Source organism: Lithobates pipiens, unplaced genomic scaffold, assembly GCF_037356315.1.
Source record: "Lithobates pipiens isolate NorthernLeopardFrog02 unplaced genomic scaffold, aLitPip1_a1.2 Scaffold_22, whole genome shotgun sequence".
NCBI classification, from domain to species: domain Eukaryota; kingdom Metazoa; phylum Chordata; class Amphibia; order Anura; family Ranidae; genus Lithobates; species Lithobates pipiens.
The window spans coordinates 35809356-35828860 of NW_027507784.1; the positions used below are offsets into that span (position 1 = coordinate 35809356).

Sequence of the window (19505 nt, forward strand, 5' to 3'; positions counted from 1 at the left end):
GTGATTGGCCAAGCATGCGGGGTCACAGTGCATGCTTGGCCAATCATGAGCCAGCAATGCACTGCGATGACACAGTGCATTGTGGGCCGTGAGCGCCACACGAATTTGGCGCGAACGGCCCATAATGTTCGGAATTCGCCGAACGGGCGAACAGCCGATGTTCGAGTCGAACGTATGTTCGACTCGAACACGAAGCTCATCCCTAGTCTTTATCATGCTGCACTTAGATGGTGCTGCTTTTTTTTTCCTTTTTAACCACTTCCCGAACAGCGCACGACGATGTACGTCGACAGAATGGCACAGGCAGGCATATTGGCGTACAGGTACGTCCAATATTCAATGCCGCCCTGCCATCGGGAGCGCGGCGCGCTCCCGCGCTGGTCGGGACCCCCGTGATTCCGGTCGCGGGACCCGCGGACTCGATCGCCGCGGGCATCCCCGCGATCGTCTCACGGAGCAGCCGAATGGAGGAAATGCCGAGTAAACAGCATTTCTCCATTCTGCCTAGCAACTAGTGACGCTGATCTCTGCTCCATGTGATTGGAGCAGAGATCAGTGTTCACTAAATGAAAGCCCAACCCCCCCACAGTTAGTAACACACCCCTAGGAACACTTAACCCCTACACTGCCACCCACTGGTTAACCCCTTCACTGCCAGTGTCATTTACACAGGAATCACTGCATTTATATAGCAGTGATTACTGTATAAATGACAATGGTCCCATAAATGTGTCAAAAATGTCCGATGGGTCCCCCACAATGTCGCAGTCACAATAAAAATCGCTGATCGCCACCATTACTAGTAAAAAAAAAAAATAATAAAAAATTATTAATAAAAATGCTATAAAACTATCCCTATTTTGTAAACGCTATAAATTTTGCGCAAACCAATCAATAATCGCTTATTGCGATTTTTTTTTTTTACCAAAAATATGTAGAAGAATACGTATCGGCCTAAACTGAGGGAAAAAGTTTTTTTATATATTTTTTGGGGGATATTTATTATAACAAAAAGTAAAAAATAATGCGTTTTTTTCAAAATTGTCGCTCTATTTTTGTTTATAGCGCAAGAAATAAAAACCGCAGACGTGATCAAATACCACCAAAAAGCTCTATTTGTGGGGAAAAAAAGGACGTCAATTTTGTTTGGGAGCCACGTCGCACGACCGCGCAATTGTCAGTTAAAGCGACGCAGTGCCGAATCGCAAAAAGTGGTCTGGTCTTTGACCAGCAAATTGGTCCGGTCTGAAAGTGGTTAAGCAAGGATTTGTCAAAAGCTGTCTCTTGTGGTTTACTTTCGATGGTTGGGTACCCGATGCCCATTCACATAGGTTGGGGGGGGCCACCCTTGTTAAAGGGGGGGGCTAGCAGATTCTGATAAGCCCCTGCAGACCCCAACAACCGCAGCCCAGGGTTGTCAGGAAGAGGCCCTTGTCCCCATCAACATGCAGAGCCCCCCCTGCCCTAAAGCACCCACCCCCCCATGTTGAAGGCATGTGGCCTGGTATGGTTTACAGGTGGGGGGGGTTGCTAGCTTGGAGGGGCCCCTCCATCCTGACCTCCAGGCTGCATGCTTTGATAAGGATCTGGTATGAATTTTGGGGGGGAGGGGAAACTGCACGCTGTTGGTTTTTTTTTTTTTTTTTTTATGTATTGCCGTGAGCCAGCAATACATTACAACCATGAGCAAGTTTAAATGTCGTGGGGTGTTTTTTTTTTTTCCTTGAAATGCCATTATTGCTGTGGCATGTTCTATACATTACAGGTAGACTAAGGAACCCCCCCCCCCCCCCCCAGCACTAAAGTTAAAGGAATATTTCATTTTTATTATTTCACTCTAAGCATTATTAAAATCACCCACCCCCATGTTGAAGGCATGTGGCCTGGTATGGTTTGGGGGGGGGGGGGGGGGGAGGTTGCACTCGCTCGTCCCCCTGAGCTCCAGGCTGCATGCTTAGATAAGGGTCTGGTATGGATTTTGGGGGGACCCCACACTGAAGGGTATGGTATGGACTGGGGGTGGGGGGCCTGCATGCCGTTTTTGTTTTCTTATAATGTTGTAGTTGTTATTATTATTTATTTGTATTGCCATGAAATAATAATACATTCAAGATTAATCACTGCATTAGTAATGGTAATAAAGCAGCTGAATACATTTTATGGTGACAATAAGAAGCATGAAAAATATGATATGCAGCGCTATAAATGTAGTATTACAAGTAAAAAGTCCATAGTGTTTGAAATAAAGTCTATGTTCAGGGGAAAATGCTGGAATCATCCACAGTGTACACAGAAATACAAATTGGGTGAATACGGACTTCTCTTCCTCCAAACATCAACACACCAGGCCTGTTACCAAAAAGGATGGACCACTTAATCACAGGTGGTCAAACAGGCATAATCCACAAAACCATTACTGGAGATCACAGGTGGCTGGGTCTTGTAGTTCCACCTGTAGCGCTGGCTCCTGACAAGCAGGTGCTATGTTTTTCAAAGTAAAGTTTTTCTGAAACCACAGTTTTGGGGCTAAGTTTCAAAATTTATCGTTTCAGTACCAGTCCAGCTGGGTTGCACTGGGTTCTCCTTGACCGCAGGTGTCGCTGTCATCTCCGGCAAGAGTAAGAACAGTCTAGCTGGGTGTATTGAGTGCCGCTGTTCTTTCGGGAACCAGCCCAATGGGGGTGTTCTCCTGCTGTGCATTCTGGGAGGTGGTATTTGGGGTACCGACATCACGTGCTTCAGGATTCTGTTCCGGAGATTTCCTATCTGTTTGGTTCTGGTCCTCCTGACCAGCCCCATGGCCCTCCTGGCCTGTTGTGCGGAACCATGCATTTCAAGTATCGGGGCTGGCTGGCCCGAGGCAACGCAACTGCAGGGACAGGCCTGAATGAATTTCGGGGCCTATTGATCCAGGGGTGGTCCAGTGCCGTCTCCTCTAACGGAGAGAGGCCCAGCAACTGGAGAAACCCCAGGGGGGACTCTTCGGGAAAGGGCTGTGTGCAGGGCTGGCTTCTCTGGAGGAGCCTGGAGGCTTAGTTGAAGGATGCTACATGGATCTACACTCATGTGGTATCGCTGGATCGGCTGAAAGATACTGGTGCCGTGTGATGGCTCTTTGGGTTTGTCTATGTCCCTCAGTAATGCTCAAGTCTGTGGCAGAGACTTTGCTTAACACCCTACCGGCTGCTAGGCCTAGTGAGAGGAGGTCTATCCGAGGGTTGTAAAATCCAGCTGTGAAACGGTTGCTATTCTCCGGGTTTTTCCTATAGGAGACTTCATTTTTGCAGTCTAAGGTGCCTGAACTCACTCCTAACTAGGGGTGAGCTTCGTGTTCGAGTCGAACATACGTTCAACTCGAACATCGGCTGTTCGTCCGTTCGAACATTTTGGTCCGTTCGCGCCAAATTCGTGTGGCGCTCACAACCCACAATGCACTGCGATGGCGCAGTGCATTGCTGGCTCATGATTGGCCAAGCATGCACTGTGACCCCGCATGCTTGGCCAATCGCAGCGCCAGCAGCGGGGGGAGCCATGATTGGCCACAGGCAGGATGCCTGTGGCCAATCATAGCTCAGGCTGTGTAGTGCACGCCCCACACTATATAAGGCCGCCAGCGTGGCGGTCTTGTGTAGTGTGTTGGCGTCTGAAGCAGTGGGTGTTCTGTGTACCTTCAACACAGTACACACCGATCGTTTTCGGCCGATTTTCGATCTTGCTGTTGTGTAGTGGTTGTTGTCTGCGTGTCCTGACCGCAGTATACACCGTGATATTCACCTCACCTATATAGCTAGTGATCTATCTTTTATAATAGAGCTTGCAGTCAGTAGTGTTAGGAGCTTGTGCGTGCTGTCTGCGTGCTCTGTACCCAGTACATACCGCTATATCCACCTACATAGCTCTTCTCTATTTGAGCCCACTTGCCATCTGCAGGAGTTATTGGAAGTTGTGTGTGCCTCCAGCACAGCACAGTATACATCTGTATATACCCCTTTATCTCTGGTGTTCTATAATAAAGGCATCTGCAGGAGTTAGTGGGTGTTGTGTGCCTCTAGCACAATATACACTACCCAACTGCTTTTTTACCCAACTCCCTTCAGGCCATTACCATATCTGGAAGGCCAGCAAGGAGAGGCAGACAGGCGCGAGCCGATAAAAGAGGGCAAGCAGGCTCTGTGTCTAGAGACAACAGTGCTGGTCGTGGACGCGGTGCATTGTCATCAGCACGTGGCCATGGGACACGCTTGTCCTTCTTTTCGGCAGCTGGACATGTTGAGCCGCAACATGCCAACGACTTTGTAGAGTGGATGACCAAGCCCTCTTCTTCCTCCTCATCCTCTCTCACCCAGTCTCAGGGTACTAGCAAAGCAGCTGCCAACGCATCGTCTTCCCTCCTCTCAATGTCATCATCAGTGACTCCTTCCCTAGACCCACCACGTCCTCCTGAGGAGTCTCCTGAACTCTTTGAGCACAGTGTTGGGTACATGCTCCAGGAGGATGCCCAGTGTTTTGTGGGCTCTGATGATGACACTCAGCTAGAGGAAGGCAGTAGCGTGAGCGCAGAGAGAGGGGATGCTCAAGAAGGACAGCAATCTGGCAGTCATGTTCCACAAGCTGCAGCATACTGCCAGGTTTGCTACAGCGATGAAGAGGGAGGGAATGATGAGGGCACTGACTCCACGTGGGTGCCTGGAAGGAGAGAGGAGGAGGAGGAGGAGGAGGCACATGTCCAACGAGGCAGGATGCCCTCCGGGGGCCAGCTTAGGGGCAGCACACCGACTGAATCACACCGCAGAGCTCCGCCTGAGCAGGGCGCTTCATCTGCGCGTTATTCTAAAAGTTCTTTGGTGTGGGCCTTTTTTGAGACGAGTGCATCAGATCGCACCGCTGCTATTTGCAACATATGTCTCAAGCGTATCTCGCGTGGCCAAAACATCAGCCGCTTGGGCACCACATGCTTGACCAGACATATGTTGACCTGCCATGCAGCTCATTGGCAAGCGTACCTCAAAGACCCACACCAAAGAACAAAGCGGACCTCTCCTTGCTCCTCATCAGCTGGCATCTCCAACCCCACTAGACCTTCAGTCCTCTCTGAAACCTGCTCTGAGAGGAATGAAGGTGTAGAATTAGGTGTGTCACAGCCAAGTGCTTCCGGGAACTCTGCTAGCGGTACACCCACGTCTGAATATAGCAGGCAAATGTCCCTGCCCCAGCTGCTGGACCGGCGAAAGAAGTTCACTCCCAGCCATCCACATGCCCAGCAGTTGAATGCTAGCTTGGCTAAATTGCTAGCACTTCAACTGCTGCCTTTTCAGTTGGTAGACTCGGCCCCCTTCCGTGAGCTTGTACAATGTGCGGTTCCTCAGTGGCAGGTCCCCAAACGCCACTTTTTCTCACGGAAGGCGATTCCGGCTCTCTACCGGCATGTGGAAGGCAATGTCCTTGCCTCGCTGGACAGGGCGGTCAGCGGTAAGGTGCATATTACCGCTGACTCATGGTCCAGCAGGCATGGACAGGGACGTTACCTGTCTTTCATGGCCCATTGGGTCACTCTTCTGGCAGCTGGGAAGGATGCAGGACAAGGTGCAGTAGTGTTGGAGGTTGTTCCGCCACCACGCCTCCAAAATGCTACTATTGGTTGTGACACACCTCTCTCCTCCACCCCCTCCTCTTCTTCTTCCTCCATGGCCTCTTCCAGTGCTCTGTCCTCAGAACCAGCGGTGCTTCGTAGGCGTTCCAGGGGCTACGCAAGTACGCAGGCAAAACGATGCCATGCCGTGCTTGCGCTGGTTTGTTTGGGGGACAGGAGCCACACTGGGGCGGATGTTTTGTCAGCTCTGCAGGGGCAGGCCGAGAGGTGGTTGACGCCACGCCAGCTTAAGCCAGGAATGGTGGTTTGTGACAATGGCACCAACCTCCTCTCCGCCCTCCGACAGGGACAACTGACCCATGTGCCCTGTGTAGCTCACGTCCTTAACCTGGTGGTGCAGCGGTTCTTGGGCAGGTACCCCGGCTTACAGGATCTCCTGAAGCAGGCCAGGAAAGTCTGTGTGCATTTCCGCCGATCATTTAATGCCTGTGCTCGGCTGGCTGAGCTCCAAAAGGAGTTGAACCTGCCCAAGAACCGCCTTATATGTGACATGCCCACCAGGTGGAACTCAACGTTGGCCATGCTGCAGCGGCTGCACACGCAGCAGAGGGCCATCAATGAGTACCTGTGCGACTACGGCACCAGGACAGGGTCAGGGGAGCTCGGTTTTTTCTCCCCACGCCAGTGGGGCATGATCAGGGATGCATGCACTGTCCTGTCACCGTTTGAGGAGGCCACAAGGATGGTGAGCAGTGACAGTGCATGCATCAGTGACACTGTACCTCTTGTCCACCTCTTGGAGCATACGCTGCGTGGAATAATGGACAGGGCACTTGAGGCAGAACAGAGGCAGGAAGAGGAGGACTTCCTTGCCTCTCAAGGCCCCCTTTATCCAGACAGTGTTCCTGCTGTGCCACCCATCACACAGGAAGAGGATGAGGAGGAGGAAGAGGAGGAGGAGGATGATTGTGTCAGCATGGAGGTGGAGGCTGGCACTCAGCATCAGCAGCAGCAGCAGTCTTGTAGGGATGATTTACAGTCCCAAGAAACACGTGGACTTGTACGTGGCTGGGAGGAGGTAGCTGCGGATCATGTTGTCCTTAGTGACTCAGAGGACTCCGGATCAAGGAGAGGGACCATTACTGGCTGGCCACTCTCCTTGATCCACGGTACAAGGGTAAGGTTGCCGACCTTATCTTGCCATCGCAGAGGGAGCAGAGGATGAGACATCTCCGGGAGGCCTTGCAGAAAGGTCTGTGCAACGCGTTTCCAGAGACTGGGAGGTTACAAACTCCTGGTCCTGGACAACGTGTTGCTGAGGCATCGGTCAGAAGGAGCGGTGGAGAAGGTGGCTGTCTGACTGATGCTTTCAGACAATTTTTTAGTCCGCAGCCCCAAGGTATGATCGGTTCCAGCACCCATCGCCAGCGTCTGATTTACATGGTGCAGGAATACCTAGGGGCAAGGTCAGACTTGGACACCTTTCCCACCGAAAATCCTCTGGCTTACTGGGTCTTGAGGATGGATCACTGGCCAGAGCTTGCACAGTATGCAATTGAGCTACTGGCCTGTCCTGCATCCAGCGTTCTTTCGGAACGCACCTTCAGTGCTGCTGGTGGCTTTGTTACCGATCACAGGGTGCGCCTGTCTACCGAATCAGTTGATCGACTGACCTTCATCAAGATGAATCAGTCTTGGATCACCCACAGCTACCAAGCACCTATAGCTGATGTAACAGAATAATTTTTTTTTAAATATCACATCCCTTCAAGACTGCCTATGCTGATGCTGAGTGACTGTCCTGTTATGTTGATTGTCTATCCTCTTCCTCCTCCGCTGATATGTTGGAAGAACATTTCTGGTTCTGGTTGATGCCATCAGCCCAATTTTTAAGCCCCTGTTTAACAGGGGCGTTTAATTACAATTTTTCATGCAATGCTTTGCAGCAGGGCTAATTCCTGCAATAAAACTAGAGTATATGGGAGAGGTTGCAGTGTGGTGGCACCAGTGCCTAAGGCCAAATTTTTCTGCCCCTGTTTAACAGGGACATGTAATTACAATTCTTGATATAATATTTCACAGGAGGGCCCCTTCCTGTGCCCACCCAGAGTAACGGTGAGGACTTATAGTGTTGTGGCACCAGCACCACAACCACCAAAGGTCAATTTTTCTACCACTGTTCAACAATGGCATGTAATTACAATTCTTGATATAATCGTTCACAGCAGGGCGCTCCAGCGCCCACCAAGAGTCACTTTGAGGGCATACAATGTTGTGGCAAAACCAACACCTTGTTACGCCATTTCTGCAGAGCATATAGGGCAGGCCCCTACTTTCAAACATCCAACTTACAAACATCTCCTACTTGCAAACGGAAGGAGACAACAGCAAGTGAGATGAAAAAAGATGGACGACAAAACAAATTATACAGGGGTGATAACCCTTCCCTATGTTTTCCAAAAAGCTTAAAAATAGTTTTTTTGACTGGAGCTACACTTTAAAAATGTACCAGTTGAAAATTACAAACAAATTCAACTTAACACAACAAACCTACACAGTCCCTGTCTTGTTTGCACCGCCTGTATACTGCTGTTCTGAGTATATGGGGCCTGGGGGCCACACGCATTTCCTTTTTTTAATATGGGTACAGGGTTCCCCTTAATATGCGTACAAGACCCAAATAGGCTGGTAATGGGCAGGGAGGGCTACCCATGCCATTTTTCTCAATGATTTTCAACCATATTGCAGGAACCAGATATAACATTAAAACCGCAAGCAGTTTTAAATGGTGTTATTTCCGTTTAATGTCATTTTGTGCAGGGACTGTTCTAAACACGGGAAACATGTGGCACTTCACAGGCATACTACAGACACCCCCAGGCACCATATTTAAAGGAATATTTCACTTTTTTTTTTCACTTTAATCGTCATTAAAATCAGTACTCCCGCCAAAACGGCCATTTTTAAAAACATTTTAGGCATTGACCCATGTCCCCTGGGGCAGGAGGCAGGTCCCCAAACCCTTTTTAGGACAGTATCTTGCATATTAGCCGTTAAAATTAGCACTTTTCATTTCGAACGTTTGAGTCCCATAGACTTCAATGGGGTTCTAAAGTTTGTTCGAATTTGGGGTCCGTTCGAAAGTTCTGGTGCGAACCGAATCGGGGGGTGTTCGGCTCATCCCTACTCCTAACCCTCTACCCTAAACTGGCAGGCTCGGTTTCCATTTCAAATAAATAACCCAAAAAAGATTCAGTGTCAGTTTCCACGTTTCTACCATGGGAACCCCTAGATGGAGAAGCAGTCAAGAAGGTAACGGTAAGCCCAATTAAACCAGCAGCTCCTTCAGGGGCTAGTGCTACACGCCAAAGAATCAGCGGCGCATGCATAAAATATAAAAGAGGGAACTCCTCACGGTGTAGTATTATAAAACCAGGGTCATACATATTCACAGAAAAATCCATGGTACTCGCATTTCATCAGATGAAAACCAGCATATAAAAACAGCAGTCTGCATTTGTTTCCAACCATAAAGATGGCCGCAGTCGACATGTGTTGTGATGTCAGAACTCCTCCCTTGAGCCAGCAATACACTACAGCTGCGAGCAAGTTTAAATGCCATTTCTATTTTTTTTTCCCCTTTAGAAATGTCATTATTGCTATGGCATGTTCTATACATGCCACAGATGCACCACTTTGCAGGCAGACTAAAGCTGGCCATACGCCTATAGATTATCTGCAGATTTTCTATAGTTAGATGGAAAAAGTGGGAGATTCCTCCAACCACACAGTTTAGCAAACATGGAGAAATCTGTTGCACTTTTTCCATCTAACCATAGAAAATCTGCAGATAATCTATTGGTGTATGGCCAGCTTAAGGGGACCCCCACAGCTCCTGAAAATGGTTGAAATTGTTATTATTTTTTTGATACATGTCCCCCCAGGGCAGTACCCATACCCTCATAGCCCTTTTTTATGGCCAATTACTTTTTACATACCCCTTTTATGGCGCTTTTATTTTTATTTTTTTATTCAGCTGTCAGCGGGAAAACCCATTGATAGCAGATGACTCATCAGTATTTAAGGACGCAGAGACTGGCTTCCCGGCCCTGTTCCATAACAACCAGCTTACACTGCACTCTGATTGGGCAAAGCTTTGCCCGATCAGGGCAAAGAGTGCACTGTGCAGTTCTCGGTGCATTGCAGGGTGTTCGTTGGGGAAAACGCCCTGCAAATTTGGGTGTTCAGCGACTGGCCAAACAGGCAAACGTACGGGGGCACAGACTGCAGTAAAAACCTGAAAATGTACATAAGCAGTGCAGCGCTAAAACAATGATACAAATTGTACAAGAAAAATTGTGACGAAAAAGTTCATAGATGGCAGAACACACGAGCACCAAAACAAAGTGTCCAAGACATGCTTCAATGTATGATCATAGGGACCACTCCACCACTCCAGTCCTCAGAGCCTTATATTGAACACAAGCATAGAGGATGATCAGTGGAGCTGGGAGTATATTCAAAGTATTCTCATATCCAGGTGAAGTTACAATCATGAGGAAGGTCTCTTGGTGGAGCTGAAGCAGTGGAACATCACAGTTGGTTTCAATTGCATCTAAGCGTGTTTGATCCCTATAATCTGAGATCCATCCCTTTTGGTAAGAGGCTTTATTTGTCATTTATTGTGAAAACATAGATATTCATGACACAAGAGCACTGATGGACTCATTTTTTATTTTTATTTTTTATATTAATGTGGACTATTTGTCCAAATATTTTTAGGCTTGCACACTCATTGGTATACAGTGCCTTAAAGTATTCATACCCCTTGACATTGTCATGTTACAACCAAAAATGTAAATGTATTTTATTGGGATTTGATGTGATACACCAGTGATGGCAAACCTTCATTCTGGAGGTCACATGGCAAGATGACCTCTACATATACAGGCAGCTAACGCTGAATGCAAATATCGCCTTTTTGTGTAAGTCTAGATTGGCTGTGGCCCCTCCCAGGATTTCCTATACTAATGTAAGAGACAGTCTCACTGACCAATAGGGAGGCTCTGGAGGCATTGAGGGGTGGGGCCAAAAAAATTTAAATTTGTTTAGAACTTCAGTGGTCAACGACTCAGGATATGATTACGTTTCTACATCGTAACCTCTGTTTATGCCTCAACAACTCCCCCATATTTTCAGTCTCAATTGTTAATGTTTTTGGTATAGATCCACTTTGAAGAGACAGTTTCATCTTTCCCATACAGGTTAAAGTGACAGTGTGTCTGCAAAGATAAAAAGGACCCCCACCCGCAGAATGTCCCTTAGTAAAAAAAAAAAAATCTTCTGTTTTATCATTATAGGTGAGTCCAAAATGTTGACACGACAGTTTGAAGGACAAGAGCATGCATCTTATTATCAGAAATTCAGATTCGAGCCATCACGAGAAATAACAGACCTCATCTTCGGTTATGTGGATGAAAAGGTGAGTGATGGCTTTTCTGTCTGGTATATGCCCAGCTAAAAACAATAGGCCACTTTGTAAAATTTCAAATACATTTTTCATTTTTTCTATTAGGCAGATCAGGGAAGGGTGCTGTCGTGTTCTTGCTTCTGTCTGTGACCCAATAGGGAGATCCCCCCAACTTCCTGTCCCAATTAATGGTGGCACCAGAATGCGAGTAAAAATGTAACAACCTGACAAAGGGTCCAACTCTTCCAAAAATAGAACAAAAGGAAAAAGCCGCGCACATAAATAAATAATATAAATACATTTAAATAATTACAATAGTGAGAGAAAATCTATTCTCCCCTCTAGTAAATAAAACATACCATAACTTTATAAATGAGAATTATAAATGACTAACAAATGTGAATAATGAAATTCAAAAAATCCCAGTGAAGAGAGAAGTCCAATAAAGTGAAAAATAGTTCAGTGAAAACTTATTAAATACCTAAAGTGAAAATTCATATAAATTCATAAATAATAAAAAATAGTAACAAAATAAAAAATTTAATATGAGAAATATATTAAAGATAATAAATTGGTGATAATATGAAGTGATCAATCTTCTGTGCAGCCAAAAAAACACCAAGGAACGTGACCAGCACCACCACACAAAATATGCGCTTACCAAAAGGCAAGCATCCGCAGCACCTCATCAGACCATGATCACCATAGGCTCCCTTATTGAATAAAACAGGCCGGGACCATCAACCACCGCACGTGAAGCAGAAAGGCAATACTCGGGATCCCAGAGAAATGGAAATAAAGCTCACCATAGCATAATTCTGTATACCACATTTAATAAAGAAATACACTTACATAGAAAGCAGTAAAAAAGCCCATAAAAAATGCCGGCCAGCATTCAATTGCCCGTCCAACTTTACACTGTATCACAAAGACGTCAGCACGTCTGCCATCCTAAAATATATTTTTAAAGCTTACTAAATAACAATCTTTTTAAATATCAATATAGGAAAAGTGCATTTTGGGACTTTAAATGAGGCCAGCATCAAAGGGATGCCAGCCTCCATCCCTGTCAATAGTTTATAAGGAGAGGAGAGAGATGGGACTTTGAGTGAAGCACACAGCAGTAAATGGATTGGTCAAGTGACTAAGAAAATTTTATTTATTTATATTTCACAAATCATACATTGTTTGCAAGTATTTTGGGCAACAGGCCTCTAAAAAATACTTGGGGCAACATGCCTCGTACAGTATAAATCACAGTTCAATAAATAAATAAACATGTATTGAGTAGTTTTAAGACCTTAGCTAGTAAGTAAATTAACCAAAAATTCAGATTATATAAAAACTTGATATTCCATGATTGCAATAAAAAGAAGGTAATAATTCAAGGCTCTACGCGTTTCACGGCACTATAGCCGCTCATCAGGAGCAGGTACCATGGAATAGATCTAAAAAAGAAAAATAGCAAAAAATAATGAAAGGAGAAATAATAAAAAAAAGAGCTAAAAATGGGTGTTGGCCCATGTGAAAAAAAAAAAAAATCTGTGCATCCAACTTACATTTGCATCCACACACCATCTGGGTGGCATCGAGGATCGCCAAAAAAAGACCGCAATGTGAAGCCCCCAGGTAGCACAGTAGCCTGCATGGATGGTCGCAACCGCCAAGAACACCTCCAGAGTCGGTGAGTGCAATGGGTGTGATGTAAACTTAATGATTGAAAGAAACCCCAAAGGGGACCTAAGTGAAATAAAGTATAAAAATATGAATGGTAAACAAGTGTTGCAGTAGTGATGGATGGATGGTGCAAGAAAAAAAAAAAATAAAAAAAAAAAGGGAGCAATTAAAATGAAAAAAGAAAGGAAAACATGTTGTGTACCTATGTCGACTGAAAAGGACCATAGTCGATCCACGTAAGTGTGATCATACTAGTGAAAGAGAAAGGTGGAATGTGTGAACCTACAACGGGAGATGCCTGGGCAGACGCACCATCTACGTCCCGTCACCAGAGCCACGCAGGTGCATGCAACAGTGGAGAGAGGAAAAGCAGTCACCTAGACGGCTCAGCCATCTGGCGATTAGCGCCTGGCCATCCCCACACTGTGCACGCCTAGAGATCAAATTCGGTCGGCAATGCGGCGCCACGAGGACGCCATCCATCCGACCCTTATAACGAGGCTCCGGCGAGCAGGGACCATCTCCCCACCCCTCCTACGTCAAAAGGGGGCAGGATGGACAGGCGCTAAGCGCTAATGCACAGTGTGGGGATGGCCAGGCGCTAATCGCCAGACGGCTGAGCCGTCTAGGTGACTGCTTTTCCTCTCTCCACTGTTGCATGCACCTGCGTGGCTCTGGTGACGGGACGTAGATGGTGCGTCTGCCCAGGCATCTCCCGTTGTAGGTTCACACATTCTACCTTTCTCTTTCACTAGTATGATCACACTTACGTGGATCGACTATGGTCCTTTTCAGTCGACATAGGTACACAACATGTTTTCCTTTCTTTTTTCATTTTAATAGCTCCCTTTTTTTTTTCTTGCACCATCCATCCATCACTACTGCAACACTTGTTTACAATTCATATTTTTATACTTTATTTCACTTAGATCCCCTTTGGGGTTTCTTTCAATCATTAAGTTTACATCACACCCATTGCACTCACCGACTCTGGAGGTGTTCTTGGCGGTTGCGACCATCCATGCAGGCTACTGTGCTACCTGGGGGCTTCACATTGCGGTCTTTTTTTGGCGATCATCGACGCCACCCAGATGGTGTGTGGATGCAAATGTAAGTTGGATGCACAGTTTTTTTTTGTTTTTTTTTTTTTCATATGGGCCAACACCCATTTTTAGCTCTTTTTTTTTAATTATTTCTCCTTTCATTATTTTTTGCTATTTTTCTTTTTTAGATCTATTCCATGGTACCTGCTCCTGATGAGCGGCTATAGTGCCGTGAAACGCGTAGAGCCTTGAATATCAAGTTTTTATATAATCTGAATTTTTGGTTAATTTACTTACTAGCTAAGGTCTTAAAACTACTCAATACATGTTTATTTATTTATTGAACTGTGATTTATACTGTACGAGGCATGTTGCCCCAAGTATTTTTTAGAGGCCTGTTGCCCAAAATACTTGTAAACAATGTATGATTTGTGAAATATAAATAAATTAAATTTTCTTAGTCACTTGACCAATCCATTTACTGCTGTGTGCTTCACTCAAATCTCTCTCCTCTCCTTATAATCTTTTTAAATAGTTGTGGACACTGGGGGATCTATTTATTAAACCTTCTCTGGACGAATGTCTCACACAACAGTGCACATCACCAGGGGTGAACTGACTACTCGTGGGGCCCCCGGGCAATAGCAGATTGTGTAAACACACGTATACACAGACATGTTTCTATTGGCTGAGAAGGTACTGGAGAGGTGGGGCAGCTATAATCTCAGGGTTTTTAGACCAAAAGGATGTCGTTAAGGGACATTTCAGAGACAGATGTTAAAAAAAAACACATTTTTACATGCTGTCCCTGGTTTTACTGAGGCTGGCAACCCTGATGGGGCCCCCTAGTGGCTCGGGGCCCTCGGGCAGTGCCCAAGTGGCCCAATGGTCAGTCCACCCCTGCATGTCACACAAATTGTGGCTGTAATTTCTCTAATAAATCAATCCCTATGATCATCAGCTCCAGCTAGTGGCTAACATGTAGCAATCGTTTTCTGAAATACCTCAATGAGACAATATACCACATTTTGGCCACTAGATGGTGCTAAATATCACAAGGATTACTGTATATGGAGAAATTACAGCAAAACTGCACTGATGTGTTTGAAATTCAGCCAATGATTGTTTAACCACTTGCCGACCAGCCGCCGCAGTTGTACTGCGGCAGAATGGCACGGCTGGGCAAAACTACGTTATGTAACATCGCTTCGCCTTTTGGCCACTAGGGGCACGCACCCCCCTGCTCGCCCATTAAGCCAATGTGATCACTCGGGGCACACCAAGAACCAGGATCTGTGTTTGTAAACAGTTTCCGGTTCTCTGAGGGGAGAAGTGACAGATCGTCTGTTCATATTCTGTATGAACAGCGATCTGTCAACTCCCCTACACAGTCCCCTCCCCTACACAGTCCCCTCCCCCTTCAGTTATAATCACCTCCCAAGGAACACAATCCCTTGATCGCCCCTAGTGTTAACTCCTTCCCTCCCAGTGACATTTACAGTTAGCAGAGCATTTATATTTATATATTTATGCATTTATAGCATTGATCACTGTATAAATGACAATGGTCCCAAAAATGTCAAAATTGTCCATGTCTGCTATAATGTTGCAGTCCTGATAAATTGCAGATTGCTGCCATTACTAGTAAAAAAAACAAAAAACTTAAAACTATCCCCCTTTTTTTTTTTTGTAGACCTTATAGCGGGAGTCCACCGGGACTCCGCGTTTTTTTTTTTTTTTAAAGTCAGCAGCTACAAATACTGCAGCTGCTGACTTTTAAAATAGTGACACTTACCTGTCCAGCGCGCCCGCGATGTCGGCACCCGAAGCCGATCTCTAGATCGACACTCGAGTGCTGCCGCCGCCATCTTGGGTATGGGAATCAGGAAATGGAGCCTTTCGGCTTCATTTCCCGGTTCCCTACTGCGCATGCGCGAGCCGCGTTGCGCAATGAGGACGGTCCCCGCTGCCTCTGGGATCTGTGTGTTTCCCAGCAGGCAGCGGGGCACTTGCGGAAGGGGGCGGGCACTTGCGGAAAGGGGCGTAATGTACGCCCCTTTCCGCAGAGAGCTAGCCCGGAAGTGGGTGCAGTTACCTGGATTATCCAGGTAACTGCACCCCCCTCCCCCCTGAAAGGTGCCAATTGTGGCGCCGGAGGGGGGGAGGAATCCGATGAGCGGAAGGTCCATTTTAGGGTGGACCTCCGCTTTAACTTTTTTGCAAACCAATCAACATATGCTTATTGCATTATTTTTGGTAAAAAGCAGAAGAATGCAAACTGGGGGGGGGGGGACTTTTTTTTTATATATATTTTTAACCACTTCCCACCCGGCCAATGCACATATACGGCCGGGTGGGAGCCGCCTACTCCTGATATGACGTTCAGGAACGTCATTCAGGAGTAGCGGGATCGCGCGCGCCCGCGCAGCGGCGCGTTCCCGATGCGCCCGTGTCACCCGGACACGGCGCATCTCAGATCGGCAGGAGGGCTCTGTGATTGGCCCTCCTGATCACATGACGGCCGTGTCCAATCACGGCCGTCATGTGATGTAAACAAACAGCCGGTTGCTAGGCAATCGGCTCCTCCTCTCCTCACACAGAAGTCATCGCTGAGGAGAGGAGAGCAGATCGCTGCAGCCGGCTGCTGATCAGTGAGTATGAGCTGCTTTTTACTCACTGATCACCAGTCTAGTGTACACAGTAAACACACCACACAGTAAACACATCACACAGTATAAACACAATGTCCCCACACATGTCCCCAAAACATACATGTCCCCAAATAATAAAAACACATGTCCCTAATAATAAAAACATGTCCCCCACATATGTCCCACTAAAATCACATGTCCCAATGATTATCTGCACACATATGTACGTGATCACCTGCACACATATGTACATGATCATTTGCGTACATATGTCCGTGATCACACAAACCAATTATTATACACTTAACGGATTTTTTTTTACCAAAAACATGTAGCAGAATACATTTTGGCTTAAATTTATGACAAAATTTGATTTTATTGGATTTTTATTGAAGTAGAAAAAAGAAAATATTGTTTTTTTTTTCCAAATTTCTGCTTTTTTGCGCTTATATCGCAAAAAATAAAAAACGGAGTCGTGAATAAATACCACCAAAATAAAGCTCTATTTGTGCGAACAAAATGATAAAAATTTCATTTGGGTACAGTGTAGCATGACCGCGCAATTGTCACTGAAAGCGCTAGAGCGCTGAAAGCTGAAAATTGGGCTGGGAAGGAAGGGGGCGAAAGTGCCCTGTATTGAAGTGGTTAAAGAGGTTTCTGTCTTCCTAGTTTCCCAAACCGTATGGATTTGCTGTGGACGTTGGCTGTGGAACGGGGCAGAACACAAGAATTCTCTCTCCATACTTCAAGAAAGTTCTTGGAATTGACATCAGTGAGGCTCAGATTGAAGAGGCCAAGAAAGCCACGGAATCATCCAATGTCACATACAGGTGGGGACATTCTAAATGTGTTTCGTTAGTTGCATTCAGGGGTGCTTCACAGCCGGGCACCCACTGTGCATGACTGTGCGGCGCCGAGGGGAAGTGATGTCAGTGCCCGGGCACTGAAGGAGGCAGACTACGAGGGACCCCCTAGCAACCCCCTTTTTTGTGGAAACACCACTTTAAGATTGCACACATGATTCAAGAGATGGTTAGACTGCATTTTCTTGACCTTTCTTGCACTAAAGGTGTCAATGGCTAACAATAAATTCAAATTAATTAAAAATTGATATTAAAAAGTTCAATATAATGCAATTTATATAAAAATTATAATTTTATTTTTATTTTTTATGTAATTTTTGGTTTCGGCACCAAAATTTCCATTCGGTGCACTCCTACTCAAAACTCATCCTGTCCCCCACAGAAGATCAAATCTCTTAAAGAGGAATTTCTGTAATGCCTTTCCCAACTCTGGTAGGTTAGTCTCATGGAAAACATAATTTTTTGAGGGTTCGGTTGGTCAAGAGGAGCAGTAGAGATGGGGGCTGCTTTAGTGATGCCTTTCAAAAAAAATTTTTTTCTTTTTTTGGTTTTTAGTTCTCGGCATCCTCATCGTATGGAGAGCTTTCCAGTTGATGAACTGGGTTACATGAGAATTTCACCAGTATGCTATAGAGCTGCTGGACTGCCCTGCATCCAGTGTGCTTTTGGAATGGGCATTCAGTGCTGCTGGAGGTTTAGTGACAAATTGAGTGTGTCTGTCCAGACTCTGTGGACCAGGTGACATTTATCAAAATTAATCAGTCCTAGATTAGCAGCAACTATTAAGCCCTTGATGTTGAGGTCACTGATTAAGTGCTTTCTGGATCTAGAATCTCTGAAAGACTGTCTAGACTCTAGGCTGCCTAGCTTTATGGGTGTTTTTTCATCTGTAAGAACTCTTTTGATGTAGGTTTCATTGGCACAAACACCCAAGGACCAGGTTTTGCCACACCTGTTTGACAGGTGCATATCATTGCAGTTTTTGACAGTCCAATTCTTGCTTTCATCAAGAGTACCTTGATAGGGTTACAGTGTGAAGGCACCACTGACGCCCAAAGACTTTTTTTTTTTTTCTGCACTTGTTAGTTCTATCCAAGTCTGCGAAAAACACCAGAATTTTTATCCAAAGAATCTCTCATCCTGTTTCGAGTCCACTAAATTGTGGCCTCCATCATACAGAATGGCTCCCCGAGCTGTTTATAAAAGAGCTTGAATGGAAAGTCCTTTTTTGGATTCATAAATTGTATTGCTGCAACAGGCTCTATACACAGTACAGATGTGACACATTACAGCCAGACTAAGGGACCCCCCCAGCTCTACTTTAAAGGAATTTTTCATTTTGTTTGTTTGGACAAAGCGCCTCAATCTTGACCATTGGGTTATGTCGCAGGAGTAGGACTAGGCAAAAACGCCTGGCTATGCCCATGGGCTGTCCTCAGTCAGTATATAAACCCCCCCCCCCCCCGTCTAGGTATTCAATTTTTTATTTTTTTTGTCTGTCTAGTCAGGTCTCCTCAGTGCAGCTATGCGCTAGGTCAGCTGCAGCATAGCCTCAACAAACGGAGGCTGGCTTGCGAATTAAACATCTCACAGGGTCGTTTATGAATGGACTCTGGTCCACGTCACAGTGGTTCCTTGGCCAACAACCCCCTACTTCAGTGGTGAGGAGTTCTGTCTGGAGGGCCACCTGCATCATGGATCAGTAAGTACAGTCCCCCTTTGTGCGATTTTGGGGTGGATGCAGGTACCCTCCAGGGATGGTTGGACCTGCCTGCAGGATCCCTCATCCCTTGGTTAAATTGCGCTCCCCCCTCCCCCCCAAGACTTGTGGGTGTTCCAGGGCAGGCAGCAGAGACCCCTTGGGGTGGTGTCCTGCCCTGGTGATATGGGGGGAAAGTTCCAGTGCAGAGGGTGCAGCGGAAACCCCTAGGTGCATACCCTGCTGTGCAGAGAGCACAGCGGTGTCCCCTTAAATGTTCACCCTGCCTGGTGAAGTACAGTACCTCTTTTGGAAGGGTGTCCCCTTGCAGAGGGTGCAGCAGTGTTGAAGGCACAGAGGATCCTGGCAGCATGCTTCAGCATGTCAAATGGCCGGCAGCCATGTTTGGGTGGTCCGATTACATCAGTGACCATTTTTCCTTGGTCTTGCTGGTCTCCAGCTGTTGGCCATGGTTTTTGTTGCCAATGTCATGGCGGCCATTTTTTGTTAGT

General features: G+C 46.2%; 1 protein-coding gene across 1 annotated transcript in view; it reads left to right on the top strand.

Moving 5' to 3' along the window:
- LOC143923552 (uncharacterized) overlaps window positions 1-19505 on the top strand; it is a 41358-nt gene that overhangs the window by 6062 nt on the left and 15791 nt on the right. Inside the window, exons 2-3 of the mRNA XM_077447320.1 lie at window positions 10951-11072; window positions 17101-17261. Of these exons, the coding sequence (XP_077303446.1) occupies window positions 10962-11072; window positions 17101-17261 (272 nt within the window). The 5' untranslated portion in view covers window positions 10951-10961. The remainder of the gene's footprint in view (window positions 1-10950; window positions 11073-17100; window positions 17262-19505) is intronic.